General features: G+C 53.8%; 2 protein-coding genes across 8 annotated transcripts; one reads left to right on the top strand and one right to left on the bottom strand.

The window, feature by feature from the left end:
- Window positions 1-4,021: 4,021 nt before the first annotated feature.
- ndufv1 (NADH:ubiquinone oxidoreductase core subunit V1) lies at window positions 4,022-9,773 on the top strand. 4 transcript variants are annotated; one of them, XM_069185046.1, is made up of 11 exons: window positions 4,022-4,110; window positions 4,897-5,015; window positions 5,825-5,907; window positions 6,251-6,421; window positions 6,741-6,924; window positions 7,392-7,581; window positions 7,682-7,894; window positions 7,993-8,159; window positions 8,867-8,948; window positions 9,244-9,389; window positions 9,593-9,773. In XM_069185046.1, the coding sequence occupies exons 2-11, from the start codon at window positions 4,905-4,907 to the stop codon at window positions 9,674-9,676; spliced, it is 1,431 nt and encodes a 476-aa protein (XP_069041147.1). In that variant the 5' UTR covers window positions 4,022-4,110; window positions 4,897-4,904; the 3' UTR covers window positions 9,677-9,773. The 4 variants fall into 4 exon arrangements, with proteins under 4 accessions (XP_069041147.1, XP_069041146.1, XP_069041148.1 ...); XM_069185045.1 differs by having other exon boundaries at window positions 4,058-4,214; XM_069185047.1 differs by having other exon boundaries at window positions 4,059-4,245.
- Window positions 9,774-10,342: 569 nt separating this feature from the next.
- Window positions 10,343-19,513, bottom strand: khdc4 (KH domain containing 4, pre-mRNA splicing factor). Of its 4 annotated transcripts, none has more exons than XM_069185038.1 (14): window positions 19,331-19,513; window positions 18,359-18,560; window positions 17,714-17,842; window positions 17,094-17,173; window positions 16,833-16,885; window positions 16,292-16,455; window positions 15,743-15,954; window positions 14,978-15,038; window positions 14,781-14,838; window positions 14,295-14,521; window positions 13,360-13,509; window positions 12,616-12,725; window positions 11,930-12,012; window positions 10,343-11,320 (listed from the first exon to the last, which is right to left on the bottom strand). In XM_069185038.1, exons 1-14 carry the CDS (start codon window positions 19,357-19,359, stop codon window positions 11,106-11,108), a joined length of 1,773 nt encoding a protein of 590 aa, XP_069041139.1. In that variant the 5' UTR covers window positions 19,360-19,513; the 3' UTR covers window positions 10,343-11,105. The 4 variants fall into 4 exon arrangements, 3 of the variants coding, with proteins under 3 accessions (XP_069041139.1, XP_069041138.1, XP_069041140.1); XM_069185037.1 differs by lacking the exon at window positions 19,331-19,513 and adding an exon at window positions 19,102-19,298; XR_011183832.1 differs by lacking the exon at window positions 19,331-19,513 and adding an exon at window positions 19,102-19,298 and having other exon boundaries at window positions 11,304-11,320; window positions 12,616-12,697.
- Window positions 19,514-19,943: the final 430 nt, after the last annotated feature.

Raw genomic sequence — 19,943 nt, 5'->3', positions numbered from 1 at the left:
TTACAGCAGAACTCCAGTCTCCTGCCACTCACTGCAGGCTAACGGGAGTCCAGGCAGAGACATTCCCTCAGCAGCCCCATCTTACCCTGAGTGCTGTTTCACCTACAGCCCACTATCAATAGAGCCAGTCAGTCCCCTGCCTGCTAACATCCCCAGAGTTTAGGAGACATTTATTAGTTAAGACATCTTGAAGGCCTGGTGTGTGACCTGAGCTTAAAGACAAGATTGTAAAAACAAAACACAGTGTGGGCAGGTGGTGTCCGCATTTGTTTAAAGCCCAAGCTGGAAAGCTGAATTATTCTGCAGCATTACAGGTCTGCATGCATGAACCGAGGTCAAAGTGGAGGTCACTTTTGGTCAAAGCTTTGTTTACTGGGCCTGGCTTTGGGAGCTCTGGCAGGAAACGGGGGCTGACTCAGCCCTCACACCCCAGCGATGTGAGGGCTACAGCTCTCACCCGCAGGAGAGCCGACCCCAACCCGGAGCCACAGGAGGAGGTCTCACGCCCGGCTCGTCTTCCTCTCCGTCCCCAGGCGGAGACACAAGGTCACACCTCAGCCCCGCAGCGCTGGCCATGGACCAAGACCCATGAGTCCATGGCCAGAAGGACAGGAAGATCTCAATCAATCAATGGGTTGTTTTCTTATATCATGTCTTTCAATCCAGAGCACTCTTCAGACAGTTGACTTTTAAGGCTTACAATTAAAGAACAGTACATCACCGTTATCTAGAAACTGCTGATCTGATTCCATTCCTTCAGCACTGAGGGCTCATTCTGAACTGAAGCCAATTGCTTTATACCAGTCTGATGCAGCATGTCAATCAAATTCAACTCCCATAGTTAGTAGCATCCCAATAGAGCTGCCTGCCAAAAAATACAAGGCACCTAGGGACATGAAGCACCAGACTGTGGACCAAAGCGTGAACTGGCTTGTTAAATTTTAAAATCGGACACAGGAATCTTTCTCTTTTGCCCCCAGCCAAAAGCATCTACCATACTTTCTCCTTAACGCATTTCTCTCTCTTGTGTCCTCCCCTCTGCTTCCACTTGCTCACTGCAGAGTGAAAACCAGTGGTTTTCGCATTCATGCGAGACGACGAGGTGTGAAAACCAGTCTTCAGAAGAACGCTGCCCACCGAGACAGCTGACTTCTGGTGAGAAGAACCTCAGGCAGCCACACACCACATGAGACCCTGAGACATGTACCCATGGTTCCAGTTAGTCACCTTTCCTGTCAGAATGATCACGAACACTGCTGCCTAATCTAGCCAGTGTAGCACCCAGGCTGCCAAACTCTTAATAGACAATGCAGTGGAGTCAATTTAGATACCCACTGCCGTAGTTTAATCCTGATTAAATAAAGGCACATACAGTACATAGCCAGGAAAAACAGAAAAGAGGGGAAGAATAGTTATAAAGTTCTTTCTGATATGACATGAAGATATGAATCAAAATGTGGAGATATGGTGGCTCTGCAGTCAGTGTTGCTGCGTCACAGCACTGGGGCCCTGGGTTCGATTCCAAACCTGGGGTGCTACACATCCAGGCTGCTCCATTTTTCTCCCACAGTGACAGGCTGGTGGGTTCACTGGAAGATGGTCCTTAGCACAAGTGTGTGTGTGTGTCTACGTCTACATCCGTGTCTGTGTGCCCTGCCTTGAGCCTGTTGCTTGCTGGTATAGAGCTCCCCTGCAGCGCAAGAAGTAGTTAGGAAATGGATGATGAATGTATATGAATCATAACAGTCTTAAAGACAGAATGAGAGATGTACATTGCCAATCAAATATATTTCTTAGTGCCCCCAATTAATTTCTATTACACATACAGCCCTACTGTGCACTACACACTGTCCCTCTCTAACAGTCTCCAGCGCCTCACTCTCACACCCTTAGGCTGTGAACTCACAGCTGCCAGTACGCCTCATATCATGCACAGTCACCACCACACTATCTCCCAGAGGGTGTAGCTAGTTAGACCCCACTCACTTCCCCCATACTCATGTATTGGTAGGGGGAGGGCCCCTCTACCACACACAACTCGCTCATACAGAGGACACGACAGCCCTGCTCTCACAGCCTAGCGGGACGCGGTCCCTTTAAGCCTTTCAGCGAGCTCAAAAAGCTCCGTTTCTCCTGTCAGTCTCCTCCCAAACTGACGTTTCCACTCTTTTCCTCGCAGGCTCATAATCCCCTCCGGAATTGTCGTTCTTCTCCACCCGCTCACGGGGTTGTTACTACAGCGAGCTGATGAAGTCCTTGTTCACTCATTCGCCCCGACTAGTAGCGTCTCACACCCGCTACCGGCATGCTTCAGCCCGGCTCTCTCACCACCGCAGCCACACCCAAACTGGGGTCCCGCTGCATCCGCCCCTGTAGGCAGTCTTCAGGCTGGTTTTAAACCTCTTCTCCACCTGCCGTTCATTCCGCTTACTCACGTCAGGTGTGGTTTCCACGGCAACGCGTCTCCCTTAAACCGGGGCTCCGCCCCCCTCCCCCCCAAACCAGACACTCCCTGCATTGCACCACAAGGCCTTATAATTCGTCCTTAAACAATAATAGGCTTGAATCGTGTCTTAAACCAGCTTTGAACAGGGCTCCAGGGCTGGAGACCTGGGGTGGTGACTCCATCAACCCTGCAATCACACACCAGGATAAAAACAATGTCATTATGTTCATTCTGAACAGGTTTACCTGCCAGGCGACGGTGAAAACGGCCTGGCTAAGGTGTTGTTCTCTTGTTGGTAGAACACAATCAATCCTTATCATGCCATCCTGTTTACAACGTTGTAGCTTTCTGACTGGCAATTAATTTTCTTATTAAGAAATATTACAGTAACGCTTAAAAACAGAACAGTGGTGTGATTAAGAAAACAGTAAAAATAGTTAGGGCTACATACAGTACTATTTTCAGAAGCGCATTGCTGCTACCAGGGAAAAACATTAAATGTGTTTCATGTAATTACATTATATGATAGTTGATCATTATGTGATAGTACTTTATCATGTCATTATGTGATTATAATCTAAGTGTATGAAAGTGGCACGTTCTGTAAACCATCACAGTACCTCCTCCGGTAGAGTCTCGTTTAGTATTCGTGAGTGTCCCAATGCTTGTAACGATTCTGTTCATGTGAGCTGGAAAGTGTAACATTTCATCGTAGGACTGGGAGCTGTTCTGGTTCTGAGAGGTGTGGGAACTCAGGGATCAGTTTCTATGTCCAGGCTTTTCTATGTCCAGGCTGTGGTCACTGAGCCTGTCCTCTCAGAACAGCCAAGTCTGTCTGTGTCCAGTTTCTATCTCCAAGATGTGGTCACTGAGACTGTCCTCTCAGAACAGCCTCTCACGTCTCATGTCTGTGTCCAGTTTGACCAAGCTGTGGTCAGTGAGTCTGAACTTCCTCAGGGACTGTTTCTCACTGTTTTTACCCTGGTCAGATGTGTGTGTTGGTCAGCCTGTAGGTGTGCGTTGTCCTCCAGGCTTCTCTTGTTTGCAGTGGAAACTCTCTCCTCCGCCTGCTGCGGAAGATCAGCGGACGCACTTAAGTGCGAATTTTAAAGCAGCCCTCGATAGAGTCGTGTGTAACTGCCGCCACCCAGTGGCCATGTATCGGAAGTGTCACACTCTATCTACTGCTTAGACGGTTAAATCGACGAAAACATGTAATTCCCGTTGATCAAATACAGCGCGGTTTTCTTACGTTTTCATCTTAATGTACAAAGCTTTCTGTAAAAAAGATTTTCTCGAAGGTAAAACTTTTATTATTTTCATCATTTTAAATATCTGGCATGTCATCAGAAGTCGTCCCCAGTCTACACTACGGACCGTAACAACATGGTTGCCCGGTGGCCGTTTCCTTCGACCTATCTTGTCTGTTTTGAAATATCTATGGACTAGCAATTCTGTCTCGTGAACGGAGTTGGCAGACGAGAGCAGAAGCCAATCCGATGTCGGAGATTGATGTAAACCCGAATATGATTGGTCCAGCGGCGGGGCTAAAGTGTGATTGACAGCCCCCCGGTCTCGTTACGAGAGGACGTGAGTCTGACGTATTTCCGGTGCTCTGTGAAGTTTCCTGCAGAGCGGTGTCGCCGGAGAAGGTGAAAGAAAAGGTGATTAGACTTGCTGTATTTATTTTTGCATCGGATTTGTTGTGCTTTTAATGCAATCGCGAAGAGAGGCGAGGGGTCAAGCTGCATGAGCTACACGAAAGCGGGTGCGTTTATAAAGTTTGATAGCTCTCTTCTGTAAGTAGTGCTGATAAGCATTCCTGTAGCGGGTTAATTGCGCGGATAATTATCTAATTCGTTATGGGTTTTTTTTCGCACGCTTGGTTCTGGTTCGGTGACGTGTGATATCAGTGCACTGCTGGGTCTGGTCTGATTCGGTTACACAAGTCTGTTACCAAACCCAGACTCACGTGGGTATTGTTATGAAACCTGTTCCTGTTAGATAATTTAGCTCAAAGACGACAGCGGTCTCCTGGAGTCGCTGAAGGTAACTGCATACAGGTGAACTTCTTCTCTCTCAGTAGACTGGTATTCGTGAGCTTGTCTTTCTCTCTGGTGTCTTTATTTCTGTCTGTCTCACTGGCTGTAGGCTGGTATTGATGAACTTGTCTGTCTCTCAATGTCAGTGAGCTGGTGTCTGTATTTCTGTCTGTCTCACTGGCTGTAGGCTGGTATTGATGAACTTGTCTGTCTCTCAATGTCAGTGAGCTGGTGTCTGTATTTCTGTCTGTCTCACTGGCTGTAGGCTGGTATTGATGAACTTGTCTGTCTCTCAGTGTCAGTGAGCTGGTGTCTGTATTTCTGTCTGTCTCACTGGCAGTAGGCTGGTGTTCCTGAGCTTGTCTGTCTGCCAGCAGTGCTTATTAAGTGTATCCGTCTCTCTTGCAGCTGTTACGATGCTCTCCCTGTCTCGACTGGTTCTGAGCTCCGGATCGCGCTCCCAGGCTGCACTGAGTCAGTGTGGCTCTGCGGTTCTGACCCGCTTCGCCAGCACAGCAGCCGGGCAGGTACAGTACCCATAAGATGTGATCCGGCGGCCCGGAAAGCTGCGCTGATCCGAGTCTCATTGTCTGCCCGTAAGACCACAACTGGTCAGGCGGCGTCAGAGGGGCCAATCCTGGACTACCTAGAGGGCCAGGACCCCTGTAATCGGGGCAGAATGGAGAATGCTGAAGCCCATCAGATAGACGTTATTAATACCCCAGGGGTAGCACTGGGGGGTTGAGCCTGACTTTCACACCAGGTGGATATGGTCCCCAGTCCTGGTGATCCACACACCTTCATGAGGTCATTGAAGCCTTACTTGACCTCAGTTCGGTTTAATATTTGCATTTTGTTTCTGGTTGCAAGTCTGGGATTCTATTGCACTTTCAGAATCCAAGGGTTGAAGCTCCAGCATGTGTAGGAGCTGGGAGCAAACAGTTCACACTGATCTTCCTGCTGGCGAGTCAAGGAAGGGCGTGAGTGTGTGACTGAGGGCTCGGCTGGGTGTGTGGGTCACCAGGACCAGGACCGGGAGACGCTGGTGTCACCTGCATGGGTTCGCAGCCCAGTGTGAGACCAGCCCACCACGCTCTGGGGCTGGGATAGAGACTCGGCGCTGGAGCCCTGGCGGACCGGGCCCCTCGGAATGCGGCCAGGTGCCGTGTCTCTTCCCGTCGCCCAGCGCCCACGACGGCCGAGAGAAACGTGCCCGCAGCCGAAACGCCCACTGGTGCTGTTGGACTGCGGGCAGGAAACTCAATGTGTTGATCTGCTGCCCATGGCCAGAGTCTCCTGTCCAAAAAGAATTACTTCTGTCTACCTTTCATTTAAGGAGAAGCCGAAGAAAACGAAATATGGGCCTCTGAGTGACCAGGACCGCATCTTCACCAACCTCTATGGCCGACATGACTGGAGGTAGAGTTCCAGGGCGATGTAGTGGCCTAGCACTCGTGCTGAGTGATGCACTGATGTTGTCTTGTAGTTTATCTGAACTCTGTTATACTACCCAGTGCAGTGTTAATGTACTGGAGTGTCCAGTCAGTGTGTCTGTATGAACCCCTCTCTCTCAGTGCAGTGTTAATGTACTGGAGTGTCCAGTCAGTCAGTGTGTCTGTATGAACCCCTCTCTCTCAGTGCAGTGTTAATGTACTGGAGTGTCCAGTCAGTGTGTCTGTATGAACCCCTCTCTCTCAGTGCAGTGTTAATGTACTGGAGTGTCCAGTCAGTCAGTGTGTCTGTATGAACCCCTCTCTCTCAGGCTCAAGGGGGCTCTCAGTCGGGGTGACTGGTTCAAGACAAAGGAGATCCTGCTGAAGGGAGCAGACTGGATCCTCAACGAGGTCAAAGTGTCTGGCCTGCGGGGTCGAGGGGGCGCCGGCTTCCCCACCGGCATGAAGTGGGGCTTCATGAACAAGCCCAGCGATGGCAGGTGTGCGCCTCAGAACCGCTTTGTACCCCAGAAACACACCGGTGAATAATGCTGTACTGCAGTTGAATGGAGTTCATTTTTATTTTTCACGTTCAGTGATACAGTGGATCATGACACTCCCTCTGCCCATTAATACACTGACACTTTACAGCCTAGTAGTACTGCTGTTTTCTGGTCTTTAATACAGATACACCGCTCTGTCGTAATACACAAACAGTCCACAGGCCCTGGGACAAGTGTTAGCCACGCTGCTCAGTGCCAGGGTGAAGAGCTGGGACGTGGGGTGCTGTAGTGACCCCCCTGCTCTTTCCTCCCTCAGGCCGAAGTATCTGGTGGTGAACGCGGACGAAGGGGAGCCGGGGACGTGCAAGGATCGCGAGATCATGAGGCATGACCCCCACAAGCTGGTGGAGGGCTGTCTCATCGCTGGCAGGGCCATGGGGGCCAGAGCCGCCTACATCTACATCCGGGGGGAGTTCTACAATGAGTCTTCCAACCTGCAGGTGTCGCCCCGCCCTCCGCCCTCCACCCCCTGCAGCCTTGCACAGTGGTCCGGTCCAGTGCGGTCGGACTCCCAGTGCACTGTGGGTCTGATCCACTCCAGGTTTCACAGTGCGGTCGGACTCCCAGTGCACTGTGGGTCTGATCCACTCCAGGTTTCACAGTGCGGTCGGACTCCCAGTGCACTGTGGGTCTGATCCACTCCAGGTTTCACAGTGCGATCGGACTCCCAGTGCACTGTGGGTCTGATCCACTCCAGGTTTCACAGTGCGATCGGACTCCCAGCGCACAGCAGTGAAATCCTGTTCATGTGCTGCAGAGCTCCTAACCAGCCTCCCAAGCCGTGTCCAGCTGAGTGGTGTTACAGGAACGTTCTGTTGCTGGGTCTGCACTCGTCCTGCTGAGCCTCAATACAGGAGGCAGGTCTGCAGTTTCTCCTCTAACTGCAGTTTTTCTCTGTGCCCTGCAGGTGGCGATAAATGAGGCCTACGCAGCAGGGCTGATTGGCCACAATGCCTGCGGCTCGGGGTACGATTTCGACGTGTATGTGACGCGGGGGGCGGGGGCGTACATCTGCGGAGAGGAGACGGCGCTGATCGAGTCCATCGAGGGCAAGCAGGGGAAGCCGAGGCTGAAGCCCCCTTTCCCAGCCGATGTGGGTGAGTGCGCCCTCTGGTGGCCCCCCCCCCCCCCCCCCTCACAGGGCAGCCGGGGCGCGGCGTTCACCCGAAACTCACTGCACCTTTCTGTGCCTGCCAGGGGTCTTTGGCTGCCCGACAACGGTCGCCAACGTAGAGACCGTTTCCGTGGCGCCCGCGATCTGTCGTCGGGGGGGCACCTGGTTCGCCGGGTTTGGGAGAGAGAGGAATTCTGGGACGAAGTTGTTCAACATCTCGGGTCACGTCAATCACCCCTGCACTGTGGAGGAGGAGATGTCCGTCCCCCTGAAGGAGCTGATCGAGAGGCACGCGGGTACGGTCCGGCGCACACTCTGGGTGGGTCCGTCCTCTCCCCAGGGGGGCTTTCCCGGGTCCTCCTGACCCTCCTGACCCTCCGGCCCTGTGCTTCAGGTGGAGTGAGGGGAGGCTGGGACAACCTGCTGGCGGTCATCCCGGGGGGCTCGTCCACGCCCCTGATCCCCAGGTCCGTGTGCGAGGACGTGATGATGGACTTCGACGCGCTGATCCAGGCCCAGACCGGCCTGGGCACCGCCGCCATCATCGTCATGGACAAATCGGTACTGGGCGCGCGGGCCGCTGATTCTGCGCGCGACGTTGCGATGTGGCCAAGAGGTTCGGCCGAGTGGTCGCACGATCCTGTCCAGCCGTTTCCTAAAAGCATTGAAGACCAGGCTGAGCGCTAGGGCCAGGCTGCTGCTGATGATCCGTCCTTCAGATGAGACACAAAACCGAGGTCCTGACTCTCTGGTCATTAAAAATCCCAGGGCGTTTCTCGAAAAGAGTAGGGGTGTTACCCCGATGCCCTGGCCAGACTCCCCCCCCCCTGGCTTTTATCAATCATGGCCTCCTGATAATCCCTGTCTATGAATTATGATTATGGTTATTAATCATAAAGAGGCTTTCCAAACCCAAGGATGCTGAACCAGGAACCACTGGGATTCATGTGTAGAAAAGTCTCCAGTTCTCAGTGTTGCCTTCACACTTGAATCCTTGAACCCTGAGCTGGGGATGTACATTAAGAACATGACCGGTGCATTCTTCAGTTTGTTTTAGTTTAGGCTAGTTTGTGGGATGTGGTTTAGCATTCAAATTTGACCCTTGTTATATCCCTCAATGTGTGGTGATTGTAACAAAATCCCGTCTGCCCGTTTCGATCAGCCAGTTCAGGACAACAGTGCTCCTGCACTCGGGGGGTGGCGGGGGCGTGCTTGTGCACTGTACGAGAGCAGCTCTTCACCTGCGGTGACACTGTCTTCTGTTTCAGACCGACATCATCAAAGCCATCGCTCGCCTCATCGAGTTCTACAAACACGAGAGCTGTGGACAGTGCACCCCCTGCAGGGAAGGTGAGGTAGTGCACAGTGCAGAAATCAGTACATTCTGCTCTATTACTCTGCTGCAAAGCTCACTCAGTGTGTCTGCATGAAACCCTTCTGGATTTGGTCAGATGGAAGAAAGCCACACAAACTTGGTGAGAACATGCAACCTCCACACAGATAGTAACCCAAGGCCCCAGTGCTAAACACTGTGCTGCCCTCTGAACTGTCTTCTCCTACTGCTGGCCAAGCAGACACGACTGTCCAGCAGCACCCTCTGTGCAGAGCTAGTGCCTCTGAACCGCATTATCTTTTGTCCTCCTAGGCGTGGACTGGATGAACAAGATGATGTGGCGGTTTGTCCAGGGTGACGCCCGCGTGTCCGAGATCGATATGATCTGGGAAATCAGCAAACAGATCGAGGGACACACCATCTGCGCCCTGGGGGATGGAGCAGCCTGGCCCGTACAGGTAATCACAGCACAGGAAAAAGCAGAGCTGGTACAAAGGGGCATGCTTAATACTAGAGCTCTCTCTCTCTGAGGCCCGCCACACTGGGAAGGTGCATCTAGCCAGTGTTCGCTGGCCTCCAGTCTCCGTGAGGCAGCGGCATGCTGTTATCTGCAACGTTCTTGCATCGCGGTCAGTCGGTCTCGTCTTTCTCCTTCCCCCAGGGGCTGATCCGACACTTCCGGCCGGAGATGGAAAGCAGGATCGCCCAGTTCCAGCAGCTGCCGCAGCAGCAGGCCAGAGCCTGAAGAGCTCAGCCCCCTCTCTTCCTTCCCTGCATTTGACCACTGATGTTTTCGCCGCATGTTGTCAATGGTCAATAATAAACGTGAAACTGAAACTAAAGCATCATTCCCATTTCTGGTTTCTGAGCAGCGGGCAGTCACATCCACCCTTACTCACGGTTAGGCACAGGTTGGGAAGGCCTGCATGTGTAGTGACCTGGGCTGTATCAGTGTCTCAGCCCGGGGGAGAGACAGAGCCTAGAGACCATGTGTGCTACCACTCTCTCAGCAGCACCAGTTTCACCTCTGGTGTACAGAAAAGAAAATTTAGATAAATATAATTTATAGAAATGCACTTTCCTCTGATGTGACCTTGCTGGAATACATGTATAAAGGTTGATTGTGAAACTACAACTCGGAAGTGTCCGGAAGTCCTACAGATCCTCCCTACTCCTGCCTTTCTAGAAGTGGGACTTGAGCGAGGCTCTAGAAAAGAAGAGGACTAGATCGTTTGCCACCTCTGAAAGCACAGTTGTCTCAGGACAGGGATGCGATTTCTCCAGATCTGCTACAGCCTACTTTGGGCTTCCTCGGCAGTGTTCAGACCAAACCAGGTGAGACCAGAGCCCAGTCAGGACCTGTATCTGGCCCAGGGTTAGCTAGCTCATGGATTCTACAACAACGACAGACAAAAGTTGAACATTTTTTGTTTAATGATATTTCGGGGAACAAAATGCAGTCTCTGCACCATGGCTCTCATACTCTCTCTCTGGGACCCCCAACTTCATCTTCCTCGCTCACGGTGACACACGACAGGGACCCCAACCCCGATAGCCAGCCCCCCCCCCCCAGATCTCCCTTCTCATCTGAGCTCCAGCAACAATGCACGCCCTCCCACCCTCCACCCCGTACATCCGAAAGAACGTTAAAAAACCATTCAAGAATAAACGTATGTACAAAAATATGCATATCGGTTAATAACACAGATTTAAGATCCTTAAACAATGCAAACACTGCTGGTCAAGACCCCATCGCGCAGAGAACCCAGGACAGCAGGGCTGCAGCAGCAGCATCGCTCAGGCCCAAGGCCGCGCAGCCGGAGGGAGCCGAACCTGAGGAGGATCGAGATGTATCCCACAGTCCTTTACAGCAGGCGGACCTGTTATGTCTCTCCCGCACAGCGTTTCTCCAAACCTCCTGCCTCCGGGGGATAATCGGGGGAACCGGGACGCCTGGCGGGGCGCTGGCGCAATGCTCTCCGCCAGCCAGAGGGGGGGGGGGGGGGCGCCGTGAGGGCGTGCCCAGCCACCCCTCCCACCCCGCGCTGAGAAGCGCTACAGTAAGGGCATGCAGTGTGAAAGGGAGCAGGGCCGGGGCGTGGAGGACGACAACAGATTCAAAACCAAGGAAAGGAAAAGGCTTCTTGCAGTCCGGATCCGGAGCGATCCCAGGGTCAGGGAGCCATCCAGAAGGGCATCTGCTGCTGAGGCGCGGGCTTAGTCCTGGGGTTCTGGGGGGCGCCGCGGTACCCCGAGCTCCAGGACGCCTGGGCAAAGCTACCTGCGTTTTTACTGGCCGCGTGGTCCTCCTCTTCGTCGGAGGAGTCGCCGGTGTAGGCCACCAGCCCGCTCCCCTTGGGCGCCGTCTTCGCCCGCTTGGCTTGGGGCTCTGCAAGAGAGAGGGGGGGAGAAAGAGAGGGAGAGAGAGAGGCGGACAGGACAGGACGGCAGCCACAGGAATCCCAGCCATGTCATAAAACAAGTTAGTGACGCGTGTCGATGTTGCCAGAGAGGCACGTTCGGGACAGAGAGAGGGGGAGAAGGGGGGGAGTGCAAAGTTGGGTCCCATCGCAAGCCGGCGGTGTCGGGATGGCGCCATGATAGCAGCCCGCCCATCCGTCCGTCCGCCGCGCCAGGGGAGGGCAGGGATCGCGCCCCGGAGACATGGAAAAGAACAAAAAACAGAGAGAGAGAGAGAGAAAAAACACAAAAGAGAGAAGAGGCTCGTTAGCTGGGGGGAGTCGAAGCCGTGACGCATCTGCTTTCCGTCCCGACGCCGGCCTGGCTGCGCCACGCTCTGGGGCTCGCGGGCCGGCCAGCCCCCAGGGGGGGGGGGGGGTCAGCGCCCCCACCCGCTCTCCCAGCGGCACCGGAGAGGAGGAGGGGGAGGGACAGGGGTGACCCAGCAGTCACTGCGCCGAGTTCTGCCGCCCAAGGGGCCAGGCGGGGGGGGGGTCTGGGGGCGCAGGGAATGACGCTACAGGGGGCGGTGACTCACCCAGCGAGGCGGCGGCCGCCCTCCTCTCCTCCATCTCCGGACGGGACCCGTTCACTGGCAGGGCTGGCGGGGGCATCAGCTGCCTGCATGGTGAGATGGAGCAAAAGAGAGAGCAGAATCACCTTTCCTCTCCATTGCGGTGTCACATCACAACGTACAATAATACCAAATAATCACAACTTATAATATCCTTGCACTTACACAGCACTTTTCTGGACACTGCACTTTAAAGTGCTTTACTGGTAACGTGGAATCCCACTGCCGCCACCAATGCAGTGGGAAGGAGAACAGAGTGGTAAAACCAGTCCAGAGATGGGAATTATCAGGAGGCCATGACCGGTAAAGGACAGGGACACCCTTACTCTTTTCGATAAACACCCCGGGGTTTTAAAATGACCATGGGGAGTCAGGACTTCCATTTTATATCTCATTTGAAGGATGGCACCATTTTGTTTTTTGCTGTATAGTGTTCCCATCGCTACACTGGGGGATTAGGACCCACACAGACTGCAGGGGGAGAGACCCCTACTGGTCCCACTAACACCAGCAGCCTCAGCTTTCCCAGGAGGTCTCCTATCCAGGTACTGGCCAGGCTCACACCTGCTGAGCGTCAGTGAGCTGCAGAATGACACAGCTGCTCAGACTGCCTCCAACACAGGTGGTGCAGGCAGGACGACTGAAGTTACCTGTCCCTCTCCCTCTGCACGCCAGGAGAGCTGCTCGCAGCGGGTCCTGATCCGTCAGAGCTGCCCACAGAGTAGCCTGCACCTAAATTAGTCATATGAATGGGTCCATGCTATGAGCAGAAAAACACAACTGCATTAGCTGGCATCCTAAACCCACGTCCACTCTCTCTCTACTCCTGCAGCTCACAGCCGCCCCCCTCCCCCCTCCCGCCTGTCTGACACTGTCGCCCCCCCCCGTGCAACAAGCAGTGGCCAGGAGACCACACATCCGCTCGTCTTAACACATCAATAAGGAAATGCTTCTTCTTCTAAAAAAAAAAAAAGAATCAAATGCCACATCAGACAATGAGATCGAGTAACACGCTAGCTTTCATTTAGTTCCTCCCCTGCAAAGCCACCTGGGAAACGGGCACAGAAGTTAAGCACAAGTCTTCTAGGGGAGTCTGAAGGAGCTGCCAGGTTTCGCTTTGTGGATGTCAAACAACAGCGTGATGGAAGAGTTGGGAGCTGGAGGCTGACCCCCGTCTGCCCTGATCCTCCTAAATAACTCTGTCCCAGCAGGCAAGATGAATCAGGGCATCACTACAAGCAGTTAGAAATACAAGGACTCTGCTTATCTCCCTATTGGCTTGACACTGGCATGGCAGGCCATGTGGAAGTCACGACGGTCGAGCTGACACAGTGCCGCCGCAAGAGTGAGCGCAGGAGAACACGGGGGCGAAGGGAAAAGAGCGTTTCGTCCACCTGGTATCCCAGCAGGCCGCCGTCCCTCTCCTCCGGCACCTCCTCCGTGAAGCGTCTCTTCTGGGGGGGGTTGGCGCTGGGGGCCCCGGCCTGCAGGCTCAGTTTCGGCTGGACCGGAGCTGGAGGGGCAAAGGGGCCCTGCAGGAGAGGCTACAGGGAAGCCAGCAGAGGGAGAGAAGGGTCAGGCTGCCCGTACAGGAGTGGTCAGTCAGGACTGACGTCCACTCCAGAGACAGCACCGCACTGACCGACTGACCACTTCCGTGCAGGGCCTGTACAGGAGCAGACAGTCAGGCCTGCACTGACCGTCCACTCCAGAGCCAGAGTGTGTACAGGAACGGTAAAGTCAGGGCTGCACTGACTGTCCACTCCACAGTCAACACTGCGCTGATAAACTGTCCACTCCAGAGTTAGGCCTGCATTGGCTGTTCACAGTCAGAGTCTGTACAGGACAAGTCAGTCAGAGCCACGCTACCTGTCCACTCCTGAGCCAGGGCCTGTATAAGACGGGTCAGACAGGACTGTACTGACTGTCCACTCCAGAGGCAGGACCACACTGACTGTCCAATCCAGAGGCAGGGTCTGTATAGGACTGCACTCCAGAGTCAGGACCACACTGACTGTCCACTCCAGAGGCAGGACCACACTGACTGTCCACTCCAGAGGCAGGACCACACTGACTGTCCACTCCAGAGTCAGGGTCTGTACAGGACTGCACTCCAGAGTCAGGACCACACTGACTGTCCACTCCAGAGTCAGGACCACACTGACTGTCCACTCCAGAGTCAGGACCACACTGACTGTCCACTCCAGAGTCAGGGTCTGTACAGGACTGCACTCCAGAGTCAGGACCACACTGACTGTCCACTCCAGAGTCAGGACCACACTGACTGTCCACTCCAGAGTCAGGACCGCACTGGTAGTGCCAGCTGTACCTGGGGCAGCGACTCCGGGGCTGCGGAGACAGAGTACTGTGTGCTGGGGGGCATCACCGTGGTAGAGGCTGGAGGTACAGGTGGTGGAAGAGAGCTGGGCACTCCATAGGGGGGAATCCCAGACTGTGGGGGTGGCACAGGCATGTTATAGCTGGGCTGGTACCCACTGGGAGGGTAGTATGGTGGCTGAGGGGGCATCCCATTCAGGGCAGGCGGCTGGATGAACCCTGCAGAACAGAAAAGAGCCGTTTTCCTTATTTTGTCCCAGAAAATATTTTACATCATCAAACATTTTTTGGGGACTCCCAGTCAACACACATTTTCCCTACCCTTTACTCCAACGTTTTAGCCAATCAACACAGAAACGTCACCAGTTAGTTAATAACTGATAATTGCCACTCTGACTGAGTAGGTGCTGAGAACGCGACTGTGCATCCCTGCAGGGCCTACTGCCCGCTGGGGCATTCCTGCAGTGCATGCACCTACCTGGGGTGGGCATCATGGCACTCATCTGGCTGAGGAAACGGGAGTACTCAGCGTGAACCTGAAACACAGGAAGAGAGCATGCACTCAGCCTGAAGGGGGCAGCCCTCGTCTCTGACCCACTCGCTGCGTGTCGATAGAAGACACTGTCGTGCTCCCTCCCCTGCACAGCAGCCATGCAGAGCGGACAGAGGGCTCACCGTCTGCAGCAGGTTCTCACACAGCCTCTTGGCCGCCGCCAGGCCCTCTGGTTTGGGATGGCTGTGGAGGGAGAGGAAATTACTCAGTCACGCCTTTGCTTAGAGGCCACCCGCTCTGGAAATGCCCATTGTTTTTAAGAGAGAAATGCCAACAAATTAAGATTAAGGTGTATTACAAATCAAGGTGTATTATAAAACGGTACCGCAATAAAAGATAGTAAACAAATATAAAACCAAGAATACTTTTCTATTTAACGTAACGAGAGCTGCTCGTAAAGGCTTTTGACGGCACTAGCACGGGCACTTTAACTGCGGAGGCACAGAGTTTCTCTTATTGCAGTCACAACCGTGACACCAACCTGGCCCGTCTGGTTGCCAGTAGCTGAGCTACTCCAGCAGCTCCTGGAGAAAAGCCAGGGTCTCAGCTTCCAACAACATAGACGGACAGACCATTCCATACCCCCACCACTCTTTGTGTAAAGGAGCTCTCAATTTAAATGCATTTCCCCCGTAGTTTCATGCATGCCCTCTGGTTACTGTTTCACGAAGAAGAAGAAATCAACTGGGTTATCTTTCTGAATTAGCATTCCTTTAACCCCCAATATTAGATCTGGTTGACTGTTTCTCTTCCAATTCTATAGCAGGGACATCGTTTTTTGTCAGGTATCAACCAGATGTCAATTCGAAGACAAGCGATTCCCTGTGTAAATGTATGTCTCCTGGGACCAGGGAGAGATCCAGCTCGCAGAGACTTTGCGGACTTACTTGATGTAGATGTACATGGGCTCAAACGCCTCCCTCCCGGACGCGGGTTCGAGACAGCCGGAGCCCTTGCCCCGCAGGAAGACCTTGGCCCCCGTCTCGCTCTGGATGTGCTGCAGGTACGAGCAGCCCGGCCCCTCCACCTTCTCCTTCACATTGAAGCTGGGAATGGCGTGCTCCAGCCCCACGAACAGCTTGTCCTGGACATAGTGCATCTGAAAGGCAGGGCCCATTTCACACACCTCAATCCTCCAGCCCCCCTTCTTCAGACAGCAGGATATAAATCCTGCTCAGATTCCATACTCCAATCTTCTGGAGCGTTCGGCTTCACTCCTGTCCAGCCCCGTGTTTTGATTCCCAGGCCAGATCACAGCCTAACTCTGACCCAATCCCCAGCCTGGTTCCTGGGTCCAGCCCCAAGGTGTACCAGCCCAGTTCCGAATCCGCAGCCCGGTCCCAGACCCGAAAACCCAGCCCAAACCAAATCCCCCGGCCCAGCAACCCCGTCAGATCCACGGTCTCGCCCCTGAACCGCCCGGATGCCTCTCTCACCCCTGACTGAAACTGTGGCTTCTGCCCCAGGGGAGGCATGGCGGGGGCGGCAGGGGCGGGCTGGTGGTACACGGTCACCGTCGCGCCGTTGAAGGTGGGGCTGGAGCTGGTGGCGGCTTTCACCACCCCGTTGGTGATGATCTCCTTAATTCTGTTCACAGCCCCTAGGAGAACCGAAACCCACGGGCATCAGCGCTGGCGTCGTTCCTTGGTCAGTCAGCGCTTGCATCACACAGCGTGATCGCAGGGCAGCGTGAACACCAGCACAGCGTCACGGTTGTTAGGGAGCCCTTTCACAGGGACGGGGGAATACAACAGAGACAACGCCACATACAGAACCCAGCACAACTTGCATGACCTGCACTCTAGCACTCCAAGACAACAAGCACGACACTGGCACTGTAACACCACTAGCACGACAACAAGCACGACAGGCACTCGAACACGACTTGCACTCCTGCACGTCTCCAGCACGCCTTGCACTCGTGCACACAGGGGAGCCCGCCCTGACAAGAACCAGGGTGGAGAGAACGGTACTCACGGTCCACGAGGTCTCTGGTCTGGCCCTGCACGTGCAGGTAGAGTGGCCGGTCCCTGGACAAAAACACACAGTCACTAAGCCGCGCAGGGGAGCAGCACAGGCCCGTGGCGCCGAGCCAACGCCCGGCACTCAGGGCAGCTTCGCAAAACAAAAGAGCCGGAGACGACGGAAAGGAGGAGAAGAACAGCGGGGAAGACAGAGGGAGAAGAATGGCGTGAGACGGGTCGGCGCATCACAGGCAGAGGCAGACGTAAGACTCACCCGGGCCCTGCCTTCACCTTCTCCTCCGAGGTCATGTAGCGCCCCCTGGTGGACACAGCCGCGCCACTCACCCTGCTGATCTGAACCACAGACAAATACTCCAGTCATGGCTCTGGGCAGGTCAGAACCCCCAAACCCCACAAAGGACAGTTTACAACTGCGCTGCCAACCTCTTGACATTTGGAAACCACCAAGAACAGCCACTCTGTTCTTTCCCACAAATTCTACAAGAGGTGGGATTGCCTGGATTCTACTCAGCTTATGCTTTTTATATTGTGCTTTTCACACTGAAGAATCCCAAGGCAGTTTACAAATGGGAGAGGACCCACAGCTCCTAGCTCACTACACTGCACATCACGCGAATGGTTCCTGCTTGCTGCCCCAGTATGGCAGAAATCAACACACACAAAGCCCAAACTATATTTACAGCACAAGCAGCACTTGCCTTCATGCTTCATCTGAGAATTTTAGTACAAGAGCTCCTCAGCAGGTGAAACAAGGAGTGGATCAGGTTGCTGTGCACTGGGAGTCTGACTGACCTCACTAAAACCCGGACTGGATCAGACTGCTGTGCACCGGGAGCTAGACTGTCCCTGCTACAGAAACCCCCCGCTCCTCACCTCGTCCTGGGTCTGCCCGCGGGTCAGCAGGTTGCGGCAGGTCAGCGGCACATCGTTGATCTCCACCTCGGCCACCACCAGGTCATCTTTCGTCTTGGCCGGAGTCGGCACCTTCCCGGCGCCCGTCACCTGCGCCCCACAGCACACAAGAGCTCAGCCAGAGCCTCCCCCCGCCCCCTTCGCCACTCTGTTCCTCCTCATCATCATCATCATCATCATCCTTCTCTCTCTCCTCGACCCCCTCCCTCCCCCTCCTCATCCTCATCCTTCTCCCTCTCCTCGACCCCCTCCCTCCTCATCCTTCTCCCTCTCCCCGATTCCCTCCCTGCTCATCCTTCTCTCTCTCCTCGACTCCCTCCCTCCTCATCCTTCTCTCTCTCCTCGACTCCCTCCCTCCTCATCCTTCTCCCTTCCCAACTCCCTCCCTGCTCATCCTTCTCTCTCTCTCCTCGACTCCACCCCTCCTCATCCTTCTCTCAACTCCCTCCCTCCTCATACTTCTGACTCCCACCCCCTCTTCATCCTTCTCTCACTCCTCATCCTTCTCCCTCCCCCTCCTTCTCTCAACTCCCTCCCTCCTCATCCTTCTCCCTCCCTCCCCCATCCCTCGCTCTCCCTGACACAGCGGTTGAGTGGGGGAGACACCTTGTCCGACGGCCCTGAGGCACCGATCTGCGAGGGCTTCAGCTTGCCCTTGGCCACCAGCATGGCGTTGATCTTGGCGGCGACGGCGGCGGCCGCGTCGAGGGCCCCAGAGGGGGCGCTCATGCCCTCGCCGCCCATCTCCGGCTGGGCCAGGGAGCCAGGAGTCAGGGCAGGGGCGGGCTGGTCCCACTTACTGCGCCGCCTGTGGAGAGGACAGAGAGCAGGCCTGCTGGAACCCGGGGAACCTTAACCCCCGAACGCTGTGCTTCTTCTTTCTACTTTTCAGCACTGAATTGACCTTGACTGTTCCTTAACAGCCAACTCGAGCAGACACAGCGGCCCCCTAAATTTTAGTTATGATGTCTTCATCATTATGGAGAGCATCAGACTGCTGTGCACTAGGAGTCTAACTCACTCTAGGTTTTACAGTGCTGTCAATCAGACTACTGAATACTGGAGGACTGACTGTAACTTCTGGAATGGATGAAACTGCTATGTACTGCACTGTGATAATGCCAATCCCTTCTCACAATAAGAACCGGGCATTCTGCGATGTATTTTATTATCCGAATTCCTCCGAATGGGTGAGCTGGAGTTACGTTAGTATATAGCAACGAATGGAGTTCATCTGGCGCAGTCTTTATACGCAGGACCAGCCACCGAAGGCGAGGTTTATCAGCTACGAGCGGTCATCCTAAACTTTTCTCTGGAAGTCGGAACACCCACAAACCCGAAATACCCACACGAAGCCAGGGCGACACATCACTCTGTCTGATCTGATGGACACGACCGTCTGGCAGCTGCTACATTCCCAGCCCGTGTGCGTGTGTCGATGGCCGCAAGCATCTCTATGTAATACTTGTACATTTCTAATAATATCTCTGTCCGCCGACTCCCAGACAACTCGCCTGTCCGGGGCCGCCATGTTGTGCCGACCCCAGTAAGCGAAACACGGCGAGTCTCCTCCCTTACCCGCCGCTCTGAGCGCCTCCCGACGACATCACTTCGCCTTTTTGTTCCTCGCCTCCTTGCTGTGTTTTTAAAAGCTTTAAAAAATTCGCTGTTCTTGCAACTCAAATCCGCAGCCTTGTAAGCAGTGAGTCCGGAACCTGGCAACGAACTACTTCCGGGGTCACCGGGGCGACCGGACTGAGTCTGCGTCACCTGCAGCAGCGCTGGGGAGCGCAGTTCCTCAGCCGGAAATGGCAGGGGCTCTGTGCCATTTTGTACCGATGTCTTTTTTTGTTGTTGTTGTTTTTATTTAAACACCAAAAATTAAAAAAAAGTATAAAGAATATTCAAATAGATACAAAAATAGACACTTCACAGCCAGAGGAATTCACAATTACAAAAGCTGAAAATTATACTTTTTAAATATTTTAATTATATGTCTTGCTTTTTGATTCTTTACATTTCTAATGGAATTTAAATAAAAAAGGAATTCTACCTGAAAAGCATTAATAGGGGGAGTAGTATGAGACCATTTACTTTTGTGGATGAAGTATTTCGCCAAAATAATGAACAGATTAATAATACAAACATATCCTTTATCCAAAGTAACAAAGTCTTGCCATGGTGATTTTTT

This window comes from Lepisosteus oculatus, chromosome 27 (assembly GCF_040954835.1).
Source record: "Lepisosteus oculatus isolate fLepOcu1 chromosome 27, fLepOcu1.hap2, whole genome shotgun sequence".
NCBI classification, from domain to species: Eukaryota; Metazoa; Chordata; class Actinopteri; order Semionotiformes; family Lepisosteidae; genus Lepisosteus; species Lepisosteus oculatus.
This window is presented reverse-complemented; position numbering and strand designations above follow the sequence as displayed.

Coding starts and splice junctions, on each gene's coding strand:
- ndufv1 (XM_069185045.1), top strand. Junction 5,016..5,824: donor CCAGCACAGCAGCCGGGCAG/GTACAGTACCCA, acceptor CTTTCATTTAAG/GAGAAGCCGAAGAAAACGAA. Junction 7,582..7,681: donor CCCTTTCCCAGCCGATGTGG/GTGAGTGCGCCC, acceptor TGTGCCTGCCAG/GGGTCTTTGGCTGCCCGACA.
- khdc4 (XM_069185037.1), bottom strand. CDS start 19,283: ATGGCGGCCCCGGACAGGCGAGTTGTCTGGGAGTCGGCGGACAGAGAT. Junction 18,561..19,101: donor ATGTGTCGCCCTGGCTTCGT/GTGGGTATTTCG, acceptor TCCTCTCCACAG/GCGGCGCAGTAAGTGGGACC. Junction 12,726..13,359: donor GCGGCCTGCTGGGATACCAG/GTGGACGAAACG, acceptor TTCTGCTCATAG/CATGGACCCATTCATATGAC.